The sequence below is a fragment of the Oncorhynchus mykiss genome, chromosome 16, assembly GCF_057628025.1.
Source record: "Oncorhynchus mykiss isolate SJ-2025 chromosome 16, ASM5762802v1, whole genome shotgun sequence".
In the NCBI taxonomy this organism is placed as follows: Eukaryota; Metazoa; Chordata; class Actinopteri; order Salmoniformes; family Salmonidae; genus Oncorhynchus; species Oncorhynchus mykiss.
Window position 1 is genome coordinate 13,604,345 of NC_143037.1, and position 24,127 is coordinate 13,628,471.

Here is a 24,127-nt window from a genome sequence, read left to right on the forward strand (position 1 = left end):
TCTCACCAGTGGAACTTACCAGTAGCCTACTGCTGCTGAAAGTGTCTGTATCTTCACAATCAACTTTGCAGTACTGTATTTATTAGAAAAGGTAAAAGCAAGGTGATGCAAGGTCAAGTCATCATGTGTAATAACACAGTTATAAAATCGTGTTGTCTATAAGTAGGGCAGGGTAGTAGGATACCTTATCACTTGGATTCATTGAATAGGCCTACAGAAAAACATCTCAAATGAAGTCTAGCAGTACCTGGTGATAAATTAATTTCTCGAGCCGTTTCCTCGAAGTCTAAACAGACCCTGCCTGGGCGAAGTAAATCAGTCACAGCAACACCGCACACTTACGTAAGGACATCCATGGTATCCAAGCTCGTAACTATGAACCTCCTCTTAGACAACATGGCGCATGTGTACAGCTGCACTGCAAATATAGACGATACATCATGTTAGGTGGAAAATAATTAACTTATGCTTACCTAAGTGTAGCACCTAAACTAGACTTCGGCGACATTTACCTATCGAATGCGGACGCTCGTGTCTGTTCACTTTGACCACAGCATCAGACTCGGGTCTCTGCGCGCGAGCTCACCTGCTTACAATGAAGACGAGAGAGCGTTTCAGGTCCTGAATGTTCTTTTAAAGTTAGTTTCAAATTATTTGATGTTTTGTTACTGCGCGTACCGCGTATGAGGGTCTTTTGAGTTCTTTTAACTTGTTCTAGTTAAGAAAAGAGTAATGTGACTGCGACCTAAACGATACTTTTCAACTGATGAAGAAATGCTACTCAACATTACGAGAGAAAACCACACACCACTGCATCAGGCGGAAAGGGAGAGAGATAGACTCCCTCCAATTTCCAGTCATTCCAGCTCTGTTAGTATGAAATGTTTTTAAATATTTTTCATATTCTTTAAATGTGTTTTCATGTCCAATTAAGAAATAAAGTAACCGTTTTCATGTGGGATCAATGTAACAATGAAGTCATAAAATGTCAATTTATTTCATTGCATAATGATAACTTAACCATTTCAATGACCTCGGGGTTTATCCTTTTGGAAATGTGTTGATGTTAAAACTAAGGGTGGGACCTTTTGGCCAGCTCTTCCTAACCCATTTATGTTATAAAACAGCATAGCAGCTTTGTGAGTAATATACCACATTATCACTGTAACAAAGCCCAAACATTATACTGTACATTTTGTTTATGTATTAGACTTTTATTTTGGTGGCCAATGTGCTACAGTACTTGCTGTGAATGAATAGTATTATATACTGTTAAAGTTCTAATCGATACTGTTATTAAAATTTCTGGACCTGATGTCAATTTTTTGGATATCCAAGACTCATGGCAGTGTTTAGACAGGCAGCCTATTCTGTTATTTTATTAACTGATTGGTCCTTTGACCATTCAGATCAGCTCTGAAAAATATCTGATGTGAAAAGATGTTATGTGATTTGTCAAAAGACCAATTTGTGGAAAAAAGATCCGAATTGGGCCGCCTGTCTAAACGCAGACAATGATGTCTGTCAAATGAATTGTGATTTTTATCACAGGGACTTGATCGTGGACCAAAGCTGCCATATCCGTCTCTCAACTTCATCTCAAACCACAGAAAGGAGGATGGTAGCCACAGCATCTCCTCCCAGTTTATCCTTCCCGGCATACGGCATGGTATGGTCCGTCATGGTAACGCTAATGTTCACATTACCTCATTCAAGAGTCAACTTGAATAGTAAGCAACAGTCTTTTGTGAACTGAGATTTCTGAAGCTCACAGGCAGCCCAATTACACAGGCAACGCAATTATTTGTTTCATTAATTGCTCTGAAAAATACCTGATGTGAAAAGATCTGAGCCGATTGGGCAAAACATAAAATAGTGAAAAAAAATATCAGAATTGGGCGGCCTGTGTAAATGCAGCCATAGTGAACCAATATCAAAGTGCCGGCAAGAAGCATTTACTCAAGTATTATCTATCATGTACTATCAATATGGCTACCTAACACACGTTTGATATTGTTACCTTCAGGTACAGGGTACACTTTGAGACTTAATAATAACACTCTAAGAGGCTTAAAAGGAAATCATTTTCACACAGTGCTCCCAAAAGAAAGGCTAGTTTCAATTTCAAAGCGACCCATACAGGCTGTTTTGAATTAATGAGCGATGCTCCAGGCAGATGTGTTGTCGTGGCTTCCTATTCTTGAGATCAAAGATGTTAGAGGAGACTTGAGCATCAATGCTTGATGCAGATGAGATAGACAAAGGCCCATTCAGAACTGCTGTTCCTTTATAGGGTGAACTTGTTCTGGGTGTAATGAACACGACCGTTGTGTGGGCTGGCGACGGAAGTTTTCAAAATCTGTTAATATATTGCTGTCACTTATACTTGAAAATATGGAGAGTTCATTGCCCTACGCTGCTCATTGTTGTGATATGAGAAGAAAAAAAACATTTATGCAGGTTTCATCTTGTTATATACGGTTCATTGAGATTGTTAAACTATAATTTGCAACAAAACAAGCAAGTATACAGTAGAGAATCATAGAGGCAAAGGTTGAGAGCCACAATGCTTCTTGACACACTGCTCGCTTAATCTGGAAGCCAGCTGTACCAATGTGTCGGAGGAAACGCCGTACAACTGGAGACCGTGTCAGGGTGCATGCGCCCGGCCCGTCACAGGAGTCGCTAGAGCGCGATGGGACAAGGACTTGCCAGCCAAACCCTCCCCTAACCCGGACGATGCTGGGCCAATTGTGCGTTGTCTCATGGGTCTCCCGGTCTGCGACACAGCCCGGGATCGAACCCGGATCTGTAGTGATGCCTCAAGCGCTGCAGTGCCTTAGACCGCTGCGGCACTCGGGAGTCTATAACTCACATTTCTATGTGAATTCGGTCGGGTCACCCACAAAGTTTCATATTGCATCTTTAATATATAATAGTATTTTCAGGGATGATACATTTGGGTGATAGTGTTTGTGTGTTTAAAAAAAATATATATATGTGTGTTGTTACTCCGCCTGCAGGTAGAGAGCTTCCCCCCATCTGTCCTAATGTCAGACTGAAGCATCAACATCAACATCGCATCACTGTTGACAATCTGCCTCCTGAGGTTAGGGCTCGCTTTGCCACTGACCCAGTCATGCCCCTCCGCACCAAGACTGTCAAAGAGTTTCAGTAAGTACACAGTAAGTACACACACACACACACACACATTATTATCATTCAGAAATTGCTTTTAATATTTGTCTAATGTTTACTAGGGAGGACATTGAGAGGGCAACAGTCTCAGGCGATTGGAAACACGTCCACGATTTCTACTTGACCACGTTCGGCTCCTTTTTAGAACTGAATGCTGCCTTTAAGGTGGGTAATCCCCATGTCTGTGCCATGTTCAATTCTGAGGTTTCGTATTTGTATTGTCAGTCAAGCCAGTGCTATTTATACAGCATGATTTATAATGACTTATTGCACTACTATGTCAATTCATTTGTATAGATAAGTGTGATGGTAAAATTGCTAAAGCAAATGTGCTAAATTTGTAATGTGACTGATCAACGCAAATAAAAGGTGATCATTGTTTTGGTATTAAAAGTCGGTGAATAAAGTATTTCTGGGAGCCAGGTAAAGGGGAATTTGGAGAGTTGTTTTTGAGTCTGTAAATGAATGAAGTCATTTAGAGAGTCGGGGAAAAAAGCACCTGTGCCTGGTATCCATAGAGAGGGTTATTCATAAGAGCAGGACCTATAAGAGAACGTATGATCATATACGCAACAGTTGGGTAAATGTTTAGCATGTGTCATGGTCGGTTTGCATTGCTTCCTAGAGGTTCTAGGATAATTATGTCATAACAAAGTATAATTAAGCAATAAGGCCCAAGGGGGTGTTGTATATGACCAATATACCATGACTAAGTTCTTATTTACAACGTAAAACAGAGTGCCTGGATACAGCCCGTGGTATATTGGCCTTATATCACAAACCCCCGAAGTGCCTTATTGCTATTATAAACTGGTTACCAACATAATTAGAGCAGTAAAAATAAATGTTTTGTCATACGGTTTGATATACCACGGCTGTTAGCCAATCAGCATTCTGGGTTCGAACCACCCAGTTTATAATTAAGCAATAAGGCCAGAGGGGGTGTGGTATATGGCCAATATACCATGGCTAAGGGCTGTTCTTAGGTATGATGCAACATGTACCTGGATACAGCCTTTAGCTGTGGTATATTGGCAATATACCACAAACCCCCGAGGTGCCTTATTGCTTAAACTGGTTACCAACGTAATCAGAACAGTAAAAATAAATATTTTGTCATACCCGTGGTATACGGTCTGATATACCACAGCTGACAGCCAATCAGCATTCATGGCTCAAACCACCTAGTGTATAATATAGAATATTAGCCTTCCCCCAAAGGGATCCAGACTTGAACTGAGCGAGTCACTAATAAGTGTACAACCGTGGCCAAAAGTTTTGAGAATGACACAAATATTAATTTTCACAGTCTGCTGCCTCAGTTTGAATGATGGCAATTAAAATATACTCCAGAATGTTATGAAGAGTGATCAGATGAATTGCAATTAATTGCAAAGTTCCGCTTTGCCATGCAAATGAACTGAATCCCCCAAAAATATTTCCACTGCATTTCAGCCCTGCCACCAAAGGACCAGCTGACATCATGTCAGTGATTAACTCGTCAACACAGGTGTAAGGGTTGACGGGGACAAGGCTGGAGATTACTCTGTCATGCTGATTGAGTTCGAATAACAGACTGGAAGCTTCAAAAGGAGGGTGGTGCTTGGAATCATTGTTCTTCCTCTGTCAACCATGGTTACCTGCAAGGAAACACGTGCCGTCATCATTGCTTTGCACAAAAAGGACTTCACAGGCAAGGTTATTGCTGCCAGTAAGATTGCACCTAAATCAACCATTTATCAGATCATCAAGAACTTCAAGGAGAGCGGTTCAATTGTTGTGAAGAAGGCTTCAGGGCACCCAAGAAAGTCCAGCAAGTACCAGAACCGTCTCCTAAAGTTGATTCAGCTGCGGGATCGGGGCACCACCAGTACAGAGCTTGCTCAGGAATGGCAGCAGGCAGGTGTGAGTGCATCTGCACATACAGTGAGGCGAATACTTTTGAAGGATGGCCTGCTGTCAAGAAGGGCAGCAAAGAAGCCACTTCTTTCCAGGAAAAACAACAGGGACAGACTGATATTCTGCAAAAGGTACAGGGATTGGACTGCTGAGGACTGGGGTAAAGTCATTTGATCTGATGAATCCCCTTTCCGATTGTTTGGGGCATCCTTGAAAAAAGCTTGTCCGGAGACGACAAGGTAAGCGCTACCATCAGTCATGTGTCATGCCAACAGTAAAGCATCCTGAGACCATTCATGTGTGGGGTTGCTTCTCAGCCAAGCGAGTGGGTTCACTCACAATTTTGCCTAAGAACACAGCCATGAGTAAAGAATGGTACCAACACATCCTCTGAGAGCAACTTCTTCCAGCCATCCAGGAACAGTTTGGTGACGAACAATTCCTTTTCCAGCATGACGGAGCACCTTACCATAAGGCAAAATGATAACTAAGTGGCTCGGGGAACAGAACATCGACATTTTGGGTCCATGGCTAGGAAATTCTCCAGATCTTAATCCAATTGAGAACTTGTGGTCAATCCTCAAGAGGCAGGTGGACAAACAAAAACCCACAAATTCTGACAAACACTAAGCATTGATTATGCAAGAATGGGCTGCCATCAGTCAGGATGTGGCCCAGAAGTTAATTGACAGCATGCCAGGGCAGATTGCAGAGGTCTTGAAAAAGAAGGGTCAACACTGCAAATATTGACTCTTTGCATCAACTTCATGTAATTGTCAATAAAAGCTTTTGACACTTATGAAATGCTTGTAATTATACTTCAGTATTCCATAGTAACATCTGACAAAAATATCTAAAGACACCGAGGCAGCAGACTTTGTGAAAATTAATATTTGTGTCATTCCCAAAGCTTTTGGCCACGACTGTAGACTAAACTAACCTACTTGTTAGTCCTAATCTAAATGTGCTCTTAATTTCTCTTTCCAGAAAGATGCAAACCCTCCGTTCAACACGATTGAAGACTCAGGAATCAATACCAAATTCATCAATGCTGTCTATGACGCATTATCGCTCACGGTATGTAGAATGATTGAGCAACGAATAGCCATGTTTATATTAGGTTGTTGAAATGAAAACCTCTCACTAACTTTGATCTAACATTGATCCAACAGCCTCCTGATGCCCAGAGAGCAGTGCTGAAGGGGATCATTAACAGCTTGTTGAGAGAATGGAAGGGGTATGTGGCATTCTTATAGTCTAGTGCTCTTTTATTTGCCACTCAAACCGAAGGATTCCTCTCTACATAGTAAAGCTCTATACTTTGTGACTTGAATATTGATGCAAATGTTACATACTGGATGAGAAATGAACTTCATATTGTCTGCTTTGTTTAGCAGTCGACGGACGAAGGATGACCTGAGAGCGTATTTCATTCTAGTTCAGGTAACGTCATGCATCACGTGCTGTATATGTACACACTACTGGTACAAATGACACACAGATTTGACTGATGTGCTCTTTTGACCGCTGATACTTAATTCCACGCTATAAATAACAAACTCCTTTCATTATGTAACAGTAATAACAGCAATTTCCTCATTAGAAGTGAGGCCGTTTCTGCATTCAAATATACGCATACCCCCCCAGCCCCCAGTCTAAAGGCAAACACAGGAAACTCTTGATGCGCTCCCTCACCACATGCCCCCCTCAGCCCTCAGTCTAAAGGCAAACACAGGAAACTCTTGATGTGCCCATTGACTCCAGTCATAGCCCAAGCAGTCAGTCTCAGTCAGGCTCTGGATATAAGGAGAGTAGAGTGTTTACTTTACACATGACCAACAGACTAGAGGTAGGCTTGGCACCGGCCAAATATGGACACAAACAGCCTGGGAGAGACTCGGTAGGCAGACTGGGAAATGGCTGAGTTGAACTGGGATGATTTCTGTCTGCTAAAAATTGAGACTTTGGTTGGAGACTCTTGTCTCTATCCCATTCATGGTTTAATTATTGTTTCAGACGTTTTATGGGGTTTATAGGACCGTAAATTAAAAAGTAAGTCTTCCATCCCTTTCTTGCCAGCAACTTTTTGTGGTCATTGAGTCTCTCCAGTTCTCTCATCTACATTTAGTGTGATTTGTCGTTGGGCTGTTGATAGGCTCTCTGACAGATCCTGTGAAATTGAAAGGGACAAGACAAGTATTCATTAATTAATTAATTGTAGGGTTTGTATCACAATTAACACCCTATTTCCTAAATTGTGCACTACATTTGACCAGGGCCCATAGAGTAGTGCACTACATTTGACCAGGGCCCATAGAGTAGTGTACTACATTTGACCAGGGCCCATAGAGTAGTGCACTACATTTGACCAGGGCCCATAGAGTAGTGCACTACATTTGACCAGGGCCCATAGAGTAGTGCAATACTTTTGACCAGGGCCCATAGAGTAGTGCAATACTTTTGACCAGGGCCCATAGAGTAGTGTACTACATTTGACCAGGGCCCATAGAGTAGTGCAATACTTTTGACCAGGGCCCATAGAGTAGTGCAATACTTTTGACCAGGGCCCATAGAGTAGTGCAATACTTTTGACCAGGGCCCATAGAGTAGTGTACTACATTTGTCCAGGGCCCATAGAGTAGTGTACTACATTTGTCCAGGGCCCATAGCACCTCTGATCAAGTTGTGCACTATATAAGCAATATGGTGCCATGTGGGAAGAAGCCTTGGTAAATGTGTCTGATTCGCTTGGTTGATGTCAGTCAGACCCTTATAATACCAGTGGTATTATTCTCCTTTCTCTTTCTTCTCTCTCGCTCTCTCTCTCTTCCCGCTCTCTCGCTCTCTCTCTGCCGAGGGAACGGATGAGGTCATGTTTGAAGTCTGGTTTCCTCTGTAATGCCAGTCTTTATTAGAAGCCAGACTTCTTCTGTTGTAAAGCTTTATTTCCTTTTTGAAGTGCAGTGCCACTGCTGAAAAAGCTTCTCTTTGTTGCAGAACCCTCAGTGCACCAGCCCAGCCACATATGTCATCTATGCACACTTACTGAGGCAAATAGCCGCGCTGGCGGAAGCAGACCACTATTTCCTGATGCACTGGTTTAAGAAGTAAGAGTCGGAATTGTTCCTCTGTCTTATGCAGTCCCATGCTTTTCCAGGCTGTAGCTGTTATCCACAAAGTAAACACAGTCCTCAGAAAGAAACCATGTTGTTATTCTTTATGCAGGAAAGTTAAATAAATGACGTTTTTCAAATTGTTTTAGTAGGAGTTGGTAGGAATTGAGCAGTCATAGCTTTCAAGCAAAGACAATCTGTTTTGAAAGTTAAAATGTATTCCTTGTCATGGTGAGAATGCCTCGATGATGATTATCTAACCCAGGTTGTCCCAGAAGCGGTTCAAACAGCTGGTGGAGCGGCTGCACCTCTTCATCTCCACCCGTCTGTTCCCAGTCAAGGCTGAGGAGCTGCCCCCCATGGCCAAGTGCTCCTGGTGGATCCCCTCCGCCACCAAGGTCCTCTCCCTCCTCAGTGAGTAGGACGTATTCTATCTCCACCCCCACAGAGATGGGGCAATGGTCAGGGCAGGGGGATGTTAGTGAAGTGGTGTGGAGATTTAGGGAAAAGGGGGGTCGGTCTATCCCTTGTAATGGATTAAACTTCACTTTCTACAGAGATTGAATTCTCTTGTCCATATTTGTTTGGTTCTCCTGCCCATATTTGTCTAGTTATCTACCCATATTTGTCTGGTTTTCCTTACCATATTTGTTTGGTTATCTACCCATATTTGTCTGGTTTTCCTTACCATATTTGTCTGGTTATCTACCCATATTTGTCTGGTTATCTACCCATATTTGTCTGGTTTTCCTACCCATATTTGTCTGGTTATCTACCCATATTTGTCTAGTTATCTACCCATATTTGTCTGGTTTTCCTTACCATATTTGTTTGGTTATCTACCCATATTTGTCTGGTTTTCCTTACCATATTTGTCTGGTTATCTACCCATATTTGTCTGGTTATCTACCCATATTTGTCTGGTTTTCCTACCCATATTTGTCTGGTTATCTCCCCATATTTGTCTGGTTTTCCTAACCATATTTGTCTGGTTGTCTACCCATATGTGTCTGGGGTAGACGTTGTTTGAGGGTCAGAAGAAGTGTCAAAGTTCATGAGAATAAATCAGTCTCCAAGAGAACTCAATACTGTTTCTCTTTTTTCTCCATTGTAGATGCAGCCAATATCATTTCTAGCACTCCTATCCTGCCCTTTGTTGACTTCTACAACCCCACACTGGACCACACTGACTTCATGGAAGACTATCGAATATGGCAGACTCAGGGAAACTCTACCAGGTGTGACAGGACAATATTGTCAGAGCAAAGCTTATGTTGACCAGTGCTCTTCAATTCTCCTCACAGCCCTTGCTGTTTTGGTTCCTGTATTTCCCTGTAAATAAATGGAGCTCCCTCTTGTGTCAGCTTTCAGCATTAGCACAACAGATTATTTGTTTATGATATCAGATTGCAACATCAAATATATCCAGCAGCTATCTTCAATTAGTATCATACACCAAAATCACACCATCCCTGATGAAACCAAATATTCCCGTTCCTCCCTGTTCCTCCCCGTTGGCAGGTTTACATTCTGCCAGTTCGCCTTCATTCTGTCCACGGTGGTGAAGAAGGCCGTTATCCAGAAGGACTCTGAACAGCAGATGATCAGCATGGCCAGGGTGAGACAGAGGTCACTGCCCACATGGGTCCTTGTCATCCATCTATGACAGTGTCATTGTATTGCACTGTCAAAGCACAGACAATGCATCACATTCTCAGACTAACTATTACCATTCTTCATATTGGCATATTGACTTTCTAGTGTTAATGTACAGAGAATGCATATATATATATAATTTTGTATATATTATTTTGTATATATATATAGATATATGTTTAATCTTTAGAAAAAAATAATTTATGTATGTTGGAGTGTATACTGTATAGGTCCTCAAGTTTTTCCCGGTCCATCTTGTAGTCAGGAAAAACCAAGAACAACAAGTTTACAATATTTACAGTGTATATCTCACTGAATCAGACTGAAAACATACGCTCTCCCTCTCAGACAGCAGTGGTCCAATTTAAACATAATGTACTGTGGTAATAACATAAGGAGTGGCTCTTGTTATTTATTTCAGCAAAGCCTGGTGGACAAAGTGTCTCGCAGACAGCGAGTGGACATGAGCTTGCTCTTTCTCAACATCAAAGTCCGACGGCTGCAGCTGGTCAGTGACTCAATGGATGAGGTAATACCATTTCCCATCTAACAGACACACAAAAACGTTATTTAAGAAGACAGCCCTGGAAGAGAGGCTTGATTACTATTTCTGTTATGCAATAATGTAAGAGCCAATTCATTTCATGTAAATTCAAATATTTCACTGCTTTCCATTCAGTGCATTTCAAAACTGAAACATCCAAGGTATGTACAGTTGAAGTCGGAAGTTTACAAATACCTTAGCCAAATACATTTAAACTCAGTTTTTCACAATTCCTGACATTTAATCCTAGTAAAAATTCCCTCTTAGGTCAGTTAGGATCACAACTTATTTTAAGAATGTGAAATGTCAGAATAATAGGAGAGAGAATTATTTATTTCAGCTTTTATTTCTTTCATCACATTCCCAGTGGGTCAGAAGTTTACATACACTCAATTAGTATTTGGTAGCGTTGCCTTTAAATTGTTTAACTTGGGTCAAATGTTTCGGGTAGCCTTCAACAAGCTTCCCACAATAAGTTGGGTGAATTTTGGCCAATTCCTCCTGACAGAGCTGGTGTAACTGAGTCAGGTTTGTAGGCCTCCTTGCTCACACACACTTTTTCAGTTCTGCCCACACATTTTCTATAGGGTTAAGGTCAGGGCTTTGTGATGGCCACTCCAATACCTTGACATTGTTGTCCTTAAGCCATTTTGCCACAACTTTGGAAGTATGCTTGGAGTCACTGTCCATTTGGAAGACCCATTTGCGACCAAGCTTTAACTTCCTGACTGATGTCTTGAGATGTTGCTTCAATATATCCACATAATTTTCCTTCCTCATGATGCCATCTATTTTGTGAAGTGCATCAGTCCCTCCTGCAGCAAATCACCCCCACAACATGGCGCTGCCACCCCCATGCTTCATGGTTGGGTTGGTGTTCTTCGGCTTGCAAGCCTCCCCCTTTTTTATCCAAACATAACGATGCCCATTATGGCCAAACAGTTCTATTTTTGTTTAATCAGACCAGAGGACATTTCTCCAAAAAGTACGATCTTTGTCACCATGTGCAGTTTCAAACCGTAGTCTGACTTTTTTTTATGGCGGTTTTGGAGCAGTGGCTTCTTCCATGCTGAGTGGCCTTTCAGGTTATGTCGATATAGGACTCGTTTTACTGTGGATATAGATACTTTTGTACCTGTTTCCTCTAGCATCTTCACAAGGTCCTTTTCTGTTGTTCTGGGATTGATTTGCACTTTTCGCACCAAAGTACGTTCATCTCCAGGAGACAGAACGTCTCTCCTTCCTGAGCGGTATGACAGCTGCGTGGTCCCATGGTGTTTATACAGTGGGGCAAAAAAGTATTTAGTCAGCCACCAATTGTGCAAGTTCTCCCACTTAAAAAGATGAGAGAGGCCTGTAATTTTCATCATAGGTACACTTAAACTATGACAGACAAAATTAGAAAAAAAATCCTGAAAATCACATTGTAGGATTTTTTATAAATTTATTTGCAAATTATGGTGGAAAATAAGTATGTAAACTTCTGACCCACTGGAATTGTGATATAGTGAATTATAGGTGAAATAATCTGTCTGTAAACAATTGTTGGAAAATGTACTTGTGTCATTCACACAGTAGATGTCCTAACTGACTTGCCAAAACTTTAGTTTGTTAACAAGACATTTGTGGAGTGGTTGAAAAACAAGTTTAAACTTCAACTGTATAAGTTCAGACATGCGGCATGCCTTGTTCTGATAAGTTCAAAAAAGTTGGCCACAGCTTAACTTGTTCTCCTGCATTTAGCTGACTAGAAATCGAGCAGACTTGAAGAAGAAGCTGAAAGTGTCGTTTGTGGGGGAGGCTGGTTTAGACATGGGTGGTCTGACCAAGGAGTGGTTTCTCCTTCTCATCCGACAGATCTTTCACACAGACTACGGTGAGACGTATGGGACAAACAGATCAGGTGTATGTGTTGCCATATAGATACAGATGTTACAGCTGTTTTGTTTGCAACAATGCTATTTTCTCTATAGATAACAGTATACGTTCAGGAGATGTATTTCTCCTTTAGCCCTGGCTTTTTATTCTTCATCCTGCAGTCTCAACCAGTGCCCAGACTAAGAATGCTGACCTGTTAATTAAGAAAAAATCTCAAATGTATGATCTTCATGTTCTGGGACAGATATGTAGCACTGCAATAGATGACCATTCTATTTACAGTATCTCCCTTTTGGTCTGGGACCTAGCAGTCCAAAAAACGAAATTCCCACGTACTCAATTCAGAACATTTGTTATCTCTCTTTGACCGGAGGCCTGTGTTCTATGTCTATGTCATGTCTGGGTGGAGTTGTGTTTAAGCAGAGTGTATTTGTGTCTCCTCTCTGCAGGCATGTTTACGTTCTTCAATGATTCCCACTGTCACTGGTTCAGCAGCTGGAAGTGTGACAACTTCTCCGAGTTCCGATTGGTCGGAGTCGTATCCTTTTGTACCATACCGTGATTTACGGTACCGTGTAGCCCTTCGCGAACTGTAAACAGATTCTCAACGTACAGCTGGAGTCCTCATGTTGTACTCTGTAACTGGCGCCTGGAGTTTTAGTCAGGTCACGTAGTGAGGAAGAACTCATGGGAATCTTTGCACATTTACCATAGATACTCCGAGGTTCTCCACTCTCCCTATGCCAGGTTAATTGCTGCTTTGCAGATGATAGCTTTAGTTTTAGAACTATAATTTTGTGGTAATTCTTCAGTTTGTCATCTTCTAAACTGAGGAGACTCTGCAGGGCTTTTCTATTTGGCACATTGCAATCTGATAGAGTAACTAAAGCATGCAGAATATGTTACCGGGTCGTTCCATGAATAGAGTGCGTGTCTTTTATATCCTTGTGACATAGTGTTTATTTAGATCAAAAACTAAATGTAACAGCTAGATCATATACACCTACACTCTAACTAAACTAAATAATGTTAACATTTCATTAGTAGTTTGTTTTCATTCAAATCAATTAGTTGTTTTCTCATAAAATCTCCATGTTTGTCAGATTTCTTTGAAGATTAGAGCCCACTTAAGACACACATTTTCCCAGGTTTTCACCATAATTGTAAAGCCTTTGTCGTGAAATAAACTCTTTTTAGTATGGTACAACTATTTGTTTTAAAATATTTTTTTCAAAAGAAGCATTGAACATCTAATAGTTAAATCGTAGTTTAAAAGCAGGTGAGCTGTTTACTCTTTTTGGCCAATTTCTGGTGTTTTGTGGTGGAAAACCCTGTTACCCATAGATGTTTTAACAAGTAGGGGGGGGGGGGGTTCATTCAATTGCCCCTCGCTGTTGTACACAACAAGCTTCCATTCCCCCTGGTTGATTTAAGATGACCTTGTCAACCCTGTTACTTTAATTGTCACTTTTTATAGTCATTTTTATTAGTTGAATCTATGTAGATGGGAAAATAAGTTTGTTGTGACCATGTTCTCTTTATGACAGAATGCTAAAGGTGCCACGGGAAACACAGCAAATATTGAGATGAGTGAGATGCATGACTTCGCTCTCACACACAGTATCTGTTCACTTCACGCTGTTCACAGTGTGGTAGCCACGTTTCCACACTCTTAGTTGTTGCGGAAATTGACCGACTATGCTGTTTACTTTCTGCATCTACGTCATATCGCTGAGTCTACTTTTAAAATTAGATGAAATACAGTACCAGTCAAAAGTTTGGACACACCTACTCATTCAAGGATTTTTCTTTATTTTGACTATTTTCTAATATTGTAGAATAATAGTGAAGACATCAACACTTTGAAATAACACATGGAATCATGTAGTTACCAAAAAAGTGTGAAACAAATTCTTCAAAGTAGCCACCTTTTGCCTTGATGACAGCTTTGCACACTCTTGGCATTCTCTCAACCAGCTTCATGAGGAATGCTTTTTCAACAGTCTTGAAGGGGTTCCCACTATGCTGAGCACTTGTTAGCTGCTTTTTTTTCACTCTGCGGTCCAACTCATCCCAAACCATCTCAATTGGGGCGGTAGGTAGCCTAGTGGTTAGAGTGTTGGACTAGTAACCAGAAGGTTGCTAGATTGAATCCCCAAGCTGACAAGGTAAAAATATGTTGTTCTGCCCCTGAACAAGACAGTTAATCCACTGTTCCTAGGCTGTCGTTGTAAATAAGAATTTGTTCTTAACTGACTTGCCTAGTTAAATAAAGGTTAAAAAAATAATAATTAGGTTGTGGATGGGGGATTGTGGAGGGCAAGGTCATCTGATGCAGCACTCCATCACTCTCCTTCTTGGTCAAAAATCCCTTACACAGCCTGGAGATGTGTTGGGTCATTGTCCTGTTGAAAAACAAATTATAGTCCCACCAAGCGCAAACAAGATGGGATGGCGTATCGCTGCAGAGTGCTGTGGTAGCCATGCTGGTTAAGTGTGCCTTGAATTCTAAATAAATCATAGACAGTGTCACCAGCAAAGGACCCCCACACCATCACACCTCCTCCTCCATGCTTCACGGTGGGAACCACACATGCGGAGATCATCCTTTCACCCAATCCGTTCAGCTACCAACACAGCAGTTAGAACAAAAAATTGCAAATTTAGACTCATTAGACCAAAGGACGGATTTCCACCAGTCTAATGTCCATTGGTCATGTTTCTTGGACCAAGCAAGTCTCTTCTTCTTATTGGTGTTCTTTATAAGTGGTTTCTTTGCAGCAATTTGACCATGAAGGCCTGATTCATGCGGTCTCCTCTGAACAGTTGATATTGAGATGCGTCTGTTACTTGAACTCTGTGAAACATTGATTTTGGACTTGGTCTTTTACCAAATAGGGCTATCTTCTGTATACCACACATACCTTGTCACAAAACAACTGATTGCCTCAAACTCATTAAGAAGGAAAGAAATTCCACAAATTAACTTTTAAGAAGGCACACCTGTTAATTGAAATGCATTCCAGGTGACTACCTCATGAAGCTGGTTGAGAGAATGCCAAGAGTGTGCAAAGCTGTCATCAAGGCAGAGAGTGGCTACTTTGAATATATTTGGATTTGTTTAACACTTTTTTGATTACTACATGATTCCATATGTATTATTTCATAGTTTTGATGTCTTCGCTAATATTATACAATGTAGAAAATAGTAAAAAAAGAAAGAAAAACCTGTGAATAGGTGTGTCCAAACATTGACTGCTACTGTATATATTTAAAAAGGTTTACAGTATAACACTACCCAAAGGGCCCTCTATTGGTGGATTGACACTACCATGTATTCAGCACTTTCTGGGTGTTCTACAGAGACGACAGTCAGTGTGCGTTGGGAGTCGCAGCTTGTGCGCACGTGGCTCTCCCCTTGGGTACGGCTGACTCGAATCTCGCCAAGTTGCACAATCACAAGTGATGAGGCAGACACAGAGGCAGCCAGTAGCCAGGAGCCAGGGCCGTGTCCTGGCCTTACCTCTCTCCATTGTCTGCTGTCCCCTCCTTGCCTGAGGCATGTTCAGCCAGCCTGAGCTAGTCCACCCACATACCCCTACACCCCTTCCACCTCACCAGTCTGTCTGCCACTCGGGTTGGAATTACTGCACACTGACCGACACTGAAGTGGCTATGTGTCTCTGTCTGAAACTGTGCAACCAACACCACAGGGAGGGCGGAGTGATGAAAAATGCCATGTCACAACAGAGAATAAAGAGAGAGAGAGAGAGAGATAGTGATAAAAACGGAAAGGTTCTGTTTTGTCATATTTTGTGGGCTGCAAGTCTGGCTGGAGCGGTCTGATTTTCATTCTCCGCCTCTCAGTTCCCATGGAATTTTCCCCAAGTCTGCGCCAATATAAGTTGAAGCATTTCCCCAAACTCTATTCATCTATTTAGCAAGCTAGGGAGCTCTGCAGCTTAGCCTCTCCCACAGAAGTTCCATATGGGCGACACATGAAGTGAGATCTGCCAGAAGCAGCTGGAACCACTTTAGGAGTTCAGGCTCCGTCCAATTTCATTGTAAATGCATAATACACCTGCTGTTTAAATTCGCTCTTCAGATCTGCTACTAGCCAATATACATGGCAAAATACTGTGTTAATCGAGTGATAATTGTGATCATTACCACACGCTGCAGGGTCTGTGAAGCTAGTATAAAATGCTGTCATTGTTACGAAGTATGAAGAACTCAGGAGCACAATACTGCTATGCTACATTCAAGGAATATAACTAACCACATTTGAATCTGTTCTTCTAGTGGTGTATATGAGTTATCTTAATGATAACCCTGAGTCATTTGGTGTTGGAAGGTAATTGCTTTCTTTTGCAAAGGATCTGTGATTACCGCCTTACCATAGACTTTGATACACCCTCAACTTGATATGTGTCAGCTCATGGGACTGGCCGTCTACAACAGCATCACTCTGGACATCAGCTTCCCACCCTGTGTCTACAAGAAGCTGCTGACCCCGCCCGTGGTGCCGTGTGACCTCGATCTCCCCGTTGGCATGGCGACCCTCACCCTGGACGACCTGCAGCAGGTCATGCCTGTATGTACACAACACAAGCTGTGACTCTCACTAGCATTCTTTCCCATTACACTGCACTCTCCTCCTAACGATCACAAGTACAAGAATATTGATTGCAGTGGTCAAAGAAACATTTCTATACTTGCAAAGTACTCCTCTGTTTAAGGATAATTATTTCTACAATCAAATGAATGGACGTGATGCTTATGAGAGGACATTTTAGAATGATTAAGATTTTCTCTGATGGGTAAAGTGTTGATTTGTACAGTATATGAATATGGATGTACAGTTGAAGTCGGAAGTTTACATACACAAATTTCTTCTAAACTAACTATAGTTTTGGCAAGTCGGTTAGAACATCTACTTCATGCATGACACAAGTATTTTTTCCAACAATTGTTTATAAACAGATTATTTCACTAATAATTCACAGTATCACAATTCCAGTGGGTCAGAAGTTGACATAAACTAAGTTGAACTAAGTTGAACTTCGCTCAGGAAGAAGATGCGTTCCGTCTCCTAGAGATGAAGGTACTTTGGTGCGAAGAGTGCAAATCAATCCCAGAACAACAGAAAATGACCTTGTGAAGATGCTGGAGGAAACAGGTACAAAATTATCTATATCCACAGTAAAACGAGTCCTATGTCAACATAACCTGAAAGGCCACTCAGCTAGGAAGAAACCACTGCTCCAAAACCGCCATAAAAAAGCCAGACTACGGTTTGCAACTGCACATGGGGACAAAGATTGTACTTTTTGGAGAAATGTCCTCTGGTCTGATGAAACAAAAATAGAACTGTTTGGCCATAATGACCATCGTTATGTTTGGAGGAAAAAGGGGGAGGCTTGCAAGCCGAAGAACACCATCCCAACCGTGAAGTACGGGGGTGGCAGCGCCATGTTGTGGGAGTGATTTGCTGCAGGAGGGACTGATGTACTTCACAAAATAGATGGCATCGTGAGGAAGGAAAATTATGTGGATATATTGAAGCAACATCTCAAGACATCAGTCAGGAAGTTAAAGCTTGGTCGCAAATGGGTCTTCCAAATGGACAATGACCCCAAGCATACTTCCAAAGTTGTGGTAAAATGGCTCAAGGACAAGAAAGTCAAGGTCTTTTTATTTGTTTTGCTGGTAAATCTTTTAAATATTTTTTTTAAATCTTATTAGCACTTTGTTTTAGCTAGCTATTTGTGTAGGTAAGTAAACACAATGAGAGTGGCCATCACAAAGCCCTGACCTCAATCCTATGGAATAATTTGTGGGCAGAACTGAAAAGGCGTGTGTGAGCAAGGAGGCCTACAAACCTGACTCAGTTACCCAAGCTCTGTCAGGAGGAATGGGCCAAAATTCACCCAACTTATTGTGGGAAGCTTGTTGAAGGCTACCCGAAATATTTGACCCAAGTTAAACAATTTAAAGGCAATGCTACCAAGTACTAATTGAGTGTATGTAAACTTCTGACCCACTGGGAATGTGATGAAAGAAATAAAATTATTAATAATAATAATTCTTAATAATTCTCTCTACTATTATTCTGACATTTCACATTCTTATAATAAATTAGTGATCTTAACTGACCTAAGACAGGGAATTTTTACTAGGATTAAATGTCAGGAATTGTGAAAAGCTGAGTTTAAATGTATTTTGGTGTATGTAAACTTCCGACTTCAACTGTATGTACGGTTGCTAGACTAAGAAGTTATATAGAGTGTGCTAAAATTAACTCCAATTTGCCCCTGTTCCTACTTATAGCTGAACAATATGTGAAGGAATAAAGGCATCATAATGTCAGTAATGTGCTTGTAGTTTAGGGAGTCATATATTGTGCTATTTGTTGACGCATGGTGTCAAAGTGTTTGTGCCGTGCGCCACAGGAGTGTGAGATAGTCAACCATGTTCACACTCAATACGGTCCCAGTCTCACCCTGCCACCAGTCTCATAATAGTGTGGCTGCTGCCAAAGTGAGATGAGAGTGATTTGGCTAGGTCTCAGAGATGCCAGCCTGGACTCCCACCATCACCTCAGACGCACCAGTGATAGATTCCTACCCACAGATGTCACACCTAGCAGTCTAACACTGCTAATGAAGCTCTCCTGGGGATGGCAACGTTTTTTATTGATCAGGGGGGGTTGAATGATGCCAGCTGTAGTTAGGAAGGTGAGATACACTTGACGTGGCATGACATGTTCTGCAATTGCCATCAATGTTATGCTTTGTTGACATAATATTTCCTTATATAATCATGTAGTTTCACATAATATGTAGATGTTTGAGTTGCTATTGAAAGTGATTGAAGTACTGACATTTTCCAATATTCACCAGCAGAGGGCGCTCAAACCTAACGTATGCACATCGCCACTTGCAATCTCTACAAACTCAAAACAAACTAAATCTATGTTAATCATATACTGTTTACTTGTATGCACACAATACATTACTGTCACTAAGACTGGTATTAAACTTCTTTAGGTGTAATTGTGTAGCTTTCTATTCAGTATGCATCGTATCTCATTGGGCTCCCGAGTGGCGCAGCGGTCTAAATGACTGCGTCTCAGTTTTAGCGGTGTCACTACAGACCCTGGTTCGATTCCAGGCTGTATCACAACCAGCTGAGATTGGGCGGTGCACAACTGGCCCAGCGTCGTAAGGGTTTGGCCGGGGTAGGCCGTCATTAGAAATAAGAATTTGTTCTTAACTGACTTGCCTAGTTAAATTAATAAACATTGCGCTGCACAGCCTTGCCAGATGTTGGTTTTTACTGGGCAGTTGGCCTTGTCTTAGCTTACATAACGGCCTCTGTTGAATACTTTTTCCTAAATTGGAGGAGGACAGTGAAAAAGCTGCCGCAAGTTCTTTAAAAAGACTGACCAGCACTGACGTCAAACACATGTCATTGTTCTTCGAATGATTGCGTTTGCATTGTAAAATGTATTTTGTGTGACTATGTTCTAAGGTATGAATCGGAATAGCATAATCACAGTGATGTCGTTGTATTTGGTACAAATCATTCCCTAAGTTCTAGACCTCAGCTGAATCTGGTAATGAGTGGTGTGGCTGTTGACCACGTTGAGGAGGCTAAATTACTTGGTGTTACCTTAGATTGTAAACTGTCATGGTCAAAATATATCGATCAATGGTTGTGTAAAGATGGGGAGAGGTCTGTCCATGATAAAGAGACACCACACTCCACAAAGCAAGTCCTGCAGGCTCTAGTTTTATCTTATCTTGATATTGTCCAGTCATATGGGGTGGCAGGTAGCCTAGTGGTTAGAGCATTGGGCCAGTAACCAAAAGTGTTGCTGGATTGAATCCCTGAGCCCACAAGGTAAAAATCTGTTGTTCTGCCGCTGAACAAGGCAGTTAACCCACTGTTCCTAGGCTGTCATTGTAAATAAGAATTTGTTCTTATCTGACTTGCCTAGTTAAATAAAAAATATATAATCAGGTGCTGCAAAGAAGGAGCTACGGTAGTTAAGCTGCAGCTTGCTCTTCACTGTAATCAGAGTGCTAATATTAATACTATGCATGCCAGTCTCTCTTGGCTAAGAGTTGAGGAAAGACTAACTGCATCTGCCTTTTTTTTATAAGACACATTCATGTTCCAAATTGTTTGCATAGTCAACTTAAACACAGCACTGACACACACACTTACCCCACCAGACATGCCACCAGGGGTCTTTTCACATTCCCCAAAAGTCCAGAACAAATTCAAGGAAATGTACAGTATTATACAGAGCCATGGAACACAAGTGAACAGCAAACTTGGTTTTAAAAAAAACGAATAAAGTAACACCTCACGCACGGCACAACGCCTACTTTTGTGTGCATGTACTGACATGTAAACTACATGACCAAAAGTATGTGGACACGTGCTCGTCGAACATCTCATTCCAAAATCGTGGGTATTAATATGGAGTTGGTCTCCCTTTTTCTGCTATAACAGCAAACACTCCACTGTGAAGGCTTTCCAATAGATGTTGGAACATTGCTACAGGGACCTGCTTCCATACAGCGACAAGATCATTAGTGAGGTCGGGCACTGGTCTTGGGCAATTAGGCCTGGCTCGCAGTCTGCGTTCCAATTCATCCCAAAGGTGTTGGATGGAGTTGAGGTCAGGACGCTGTGCAGGCCAGTCCAGTTCTTCCACACCGATCTCGACAAACCATTTCTATATTGACCTCACTTTGTGTATCGGGCATTGTCATGCTAAAACAGGAAAGGGCCTTCCCCAAACTGTTGCCACAAAGTTGGAAGCACAGAATCGTCTATAATGTCATTGTATGCTGTAGTGTTAAGATTTCCCTTCACTGGAACTAAAGGGCCTAGCCCGAACCATGAAAACCCACCTCAGACCATTATTCCTCCTCCACCAAACTTTATAGTTGGCACTATGCATTCGGACAGGTATCGTTCTCCTGGCTTTCGCCAAACCCAGATTCGTCAGTCGGACTGCTAGATGGTGATGCGTGATTCAACACTCCAGAGAACTTGTTTTCGAGTCCAATAGTTGCGAGCTTTACACCGACGCTTGGCATTACGCATGGCCATTGAAAACCATTTCATGAAGCTTCCGACGAAAAGTTATTGTGCTGACGATGCTTCCAGAGGCAGTTTGGAACTCGCTGTTGAAACCGAAGACAGAAACTTTTTACGCGCTTCAGCACTCGGCGAACCCATTCTGTTAGCTTGTGTGGCCTACCACTTTGTGGCTGAGCCTTTGTTGCTCCTAGATGTTTCCACTTCACAGTAACAGCGCTTACAGTTGACCAGGGCAGCTCTAGCAGGGCAGAAATTTGACGAACTGACTTGTTGGAAAGGTGGTATCCTATGACGGTGCCACGTTGAAAGTCACCGAGCTCTTCAGTCAGGCCATTCTACTGACAATGTTTGTCTATGGAGATTGCATGACTGTGTGCAAAGATTTTATAAACCTGTCAGCAACTGGTGTGGCTGAAATAGCCAAATCCACTAATGTATGTGTAATTGCTAGATGTATTGTCGTTAAGTGTCAGACCCCAGTAAGACTACCTGTCACCATTGGCGTTGGCTAATTTGGATTTGTATTTGTGTTTTTTATGGATCCCCATTAGCTGTACTCTCATGTACTCCTCCTGGGGTCCAGCAAAATTAAGGTAGTTATACAATTTTAAAAACATTACAATACATTCACAACAGATTTCACAACACATTAAGTGTGTGCCCTCAGCCACTACTCTACTACCACATATCTACAATACAAAATCCATGTGTTATCGTGTGTCTGTGCCTGTGTTTGTGTCTCTTCACTGTCCCCGCTGTTCCATAACATATATTTTTATCTGTTTTTCCAATCTGTTTCTACTGCTACTGTATGTTACTTGCTGTGGAATATAGTTCCATGTAGTCATGCTTTATATAGTACTGTGCGGCTCACATAGTCTGTTCTGGACTTGTAAAGAGACCTCTGGTGGCATGTCTTGTGGGGTATGCATGGGTGTCTGAGCTGTGTGCTAGTGGTTTAAACAGACACCTCAGTGCATTCAACACGGCAAAACTTCTTACAAAAACAAGTAGTGATGAAGTCGATCACTCCTCTACTTTGAGCCATGAGAGATTGGCATGCAAATGATTAATATTAGCTCTACGTGTACATTTAAGAGCCAACTGTGCTGCCTTGTTCTGGACCAGTTGTCATTTTCCCAAGTTCCTCTTTGTGGCACTAATGTGGATCCTAATCAAATCAACAACAACAGATCATGTACCACGCATACACCATATAATGGTTATTTTGTTTCCTCAATATGTGTTCTAGATTGTGTAGTTGTAAAGGCTTTACATGGTGCTCTTGCTGATTGTTCTTACAATGTCACACAAAAGACAAGTCAGTCATTAGAAGTATCAATGATGAAATGAAGTCAGATTTTCCTCCATAAAACATTCTATGAACATAGTGTTCTGTGCTGTATGAGGCAGAAGTTTCCACCGTGGCACTTTCAAATGGCAAGATGTTTTTTTTCCCTCTTCACAGATGTATAAGAAGAAGAAGTCATATATGCTTCATAAAGAGTGGTTGCAATCTATATAAAAAGCCATGCTTATAGATTTGATCTTGTGTTTCAGGATCTTTCTCATGGGCTGGCAGAACTTCTCAGCTATGAAGGCAACGTGGAGGAGGACTTCTGTACTACTTTTCAGGTGGGGAAAACACAAATTCTTACACACAATAACACTTACGAAACATAATATATTTGACATCACCATAATACATACTGTTACAGCACACGGGAAGCGCTCCACTAATGTGATAAATGTCATTGTAGGTGTCGCAGGAAGAACTAGGTGTGATCAAGTCCTACAATCTGAAACCGGGAGGAGATAAGATTCCTGTCACCAACCAGAACAGGAAGGGTAAGTGAGGAGTAGACAGATGCCAGAGAAAAGATCACTGTCCTGCAGTAGCTTGGGATATCTAACAGTACACACTGCCTTTCAGACTATGTGGCAATTGTTTGTTCTCTCATAGTTGATTGTTTGATTATTCTTGTCTTTGCAGAGTATGTCCAGCTGTACGTAGATTTCCTGCTGAACAAGTCCATTTACAGGCAGTTTACTACCTTCTACTATGGCTTCCACAGTGTGTGCGCCTCCGACGCTTTGATGGTAAGAATGTCAATACTTTTGGGCTTCAGTGGTCTAAGGCACTGCATCCCAGTGACTACAGATTTGGGTTTGAACCCAGGCTGTGTTGCAGCCGGCCGCGACCGAGAGACCCATGAGGCGGCGCCCAATTGGCCCAGCGTCGTCCGGGTTCAGGGAGGGTTTGGCCGGCCAGGATGTCCTTGTCCCATTGTGCTATAGCAAGTCCTGTGGCGGGCCGGGTGCATGCACGCTGACACGGTTTCCAGTTGTACAGTGTTTCCTCTGACACATTGGTGCTGCTGGTGTCCGGGTTTAGTGAGCAGTGTGTCAAGAAGCAGTGTGGCTTGGCAGGGTCATGTTTCAGAGAATGCATGGCTGTCACAGATGTGTGGAGAGACGCACCAAGGCGCAGCATGATTAAAGTTCCACATATTTATTTAAGCGAAACTTCCAAACAAAAAGAAACAAACAACGAGCCGTGACATCAGAGGTGCTACATGCACTGACTCAAAACAATATCCCACACAGCAGTTGGAAACAGGGAACCCTTAAGTATGATCCCCAATTAGAGACAACGAACCTCAGCTGCCTCTAATTGGGAACCATACCAAGAGCACCAACATAGAAATAATACACCTAG

At 41.8% G+C, this 24,127-nt stretch overlaps 1 protein-coding gene across 5 annotated transcripts in view; it reads left to right on the plus strand.

Annotated features, from left to right (window-relative positions):
- The first annotated feature begins 317 nt into the window (after window positions 1-317).
- Window positions 318-24,127, plus strand: part of LOC110491402 (putative E3 ubiquitin-protein ligase HECTD2) — a 33,373-nt gene continuing 9,563 nt past the window's right edge. Inside the window, exons 1-18 of one of the 5 annotated variants that reach the window (XM_090201936.1) lie at window positions 318-870; window positions 1,552-1,669; window positions 3,024-3,174; window positions 3,261-3,363; window positions 6,085-6,174; window positions 6,270-6,334; window positions 6,492-6,540; window positions 8,095-8,204; window positions 8,476-8,624; window positions 9,325-9,448; window positions 9,732-9,828; window positions 10,288-10,395; window positions 12,154-12,286; window positions 12,738-12,826; window positions 16,724-16,882; window positions 22,969-23,043; window positions 23,169-23,256; window positions 23,402-23,508. In XM_090201936.1, coding sequence (XP_090058062.1) covers window positions 775-870; window positions 1,552-1,669; window positions 3,024-3,174; window positions 3,261-3,363; window positions 6,085-6,174; window positions 6,270-6,334; window positions 6,492-6,540; window positions 8,095-8,204; window positions 8,476-8,624; window positions 9,325-9,448; window positions 9,732-9,828; window positions 10,288-10,395; window positions 12,154-12,286; window positions 12,738-12,826; window positions 16,724-16,882; window positions 22,969-23,043; window positions 23,169-23,256; window positions 23,402-23,508 — 1,911 coding nt within the window. In that variant the 5' untranslated portion in view covers window positions 318-774. Of the gene's footprint in view, window positions 871-1,551; window positions 1,685-3,023; window positions 3,175-3,260; window positions 3,364-6,084; window positions 6,175-6,269; window positions 6,335-6,491; window positions 6,541-8,094; window positions 8,205-8,475; window positions 8,625-9,324; window positions 9,449-9,731; window positions 9,829-10,287; window positions 10,396-12,153; window positions 12,287-12,737; window positions 12,827-16,723; window positions 16,883-22,968; window positions 23,044-23,168; window positions 23,257-23,401; window positions 23,509-24,127 lie in introns of those variants that run through there. The other 4 variants (XM_090201937.1, XM_090201934.1, XM_090201935.1 and 1 more) reach the window with 4 other exon arrangements.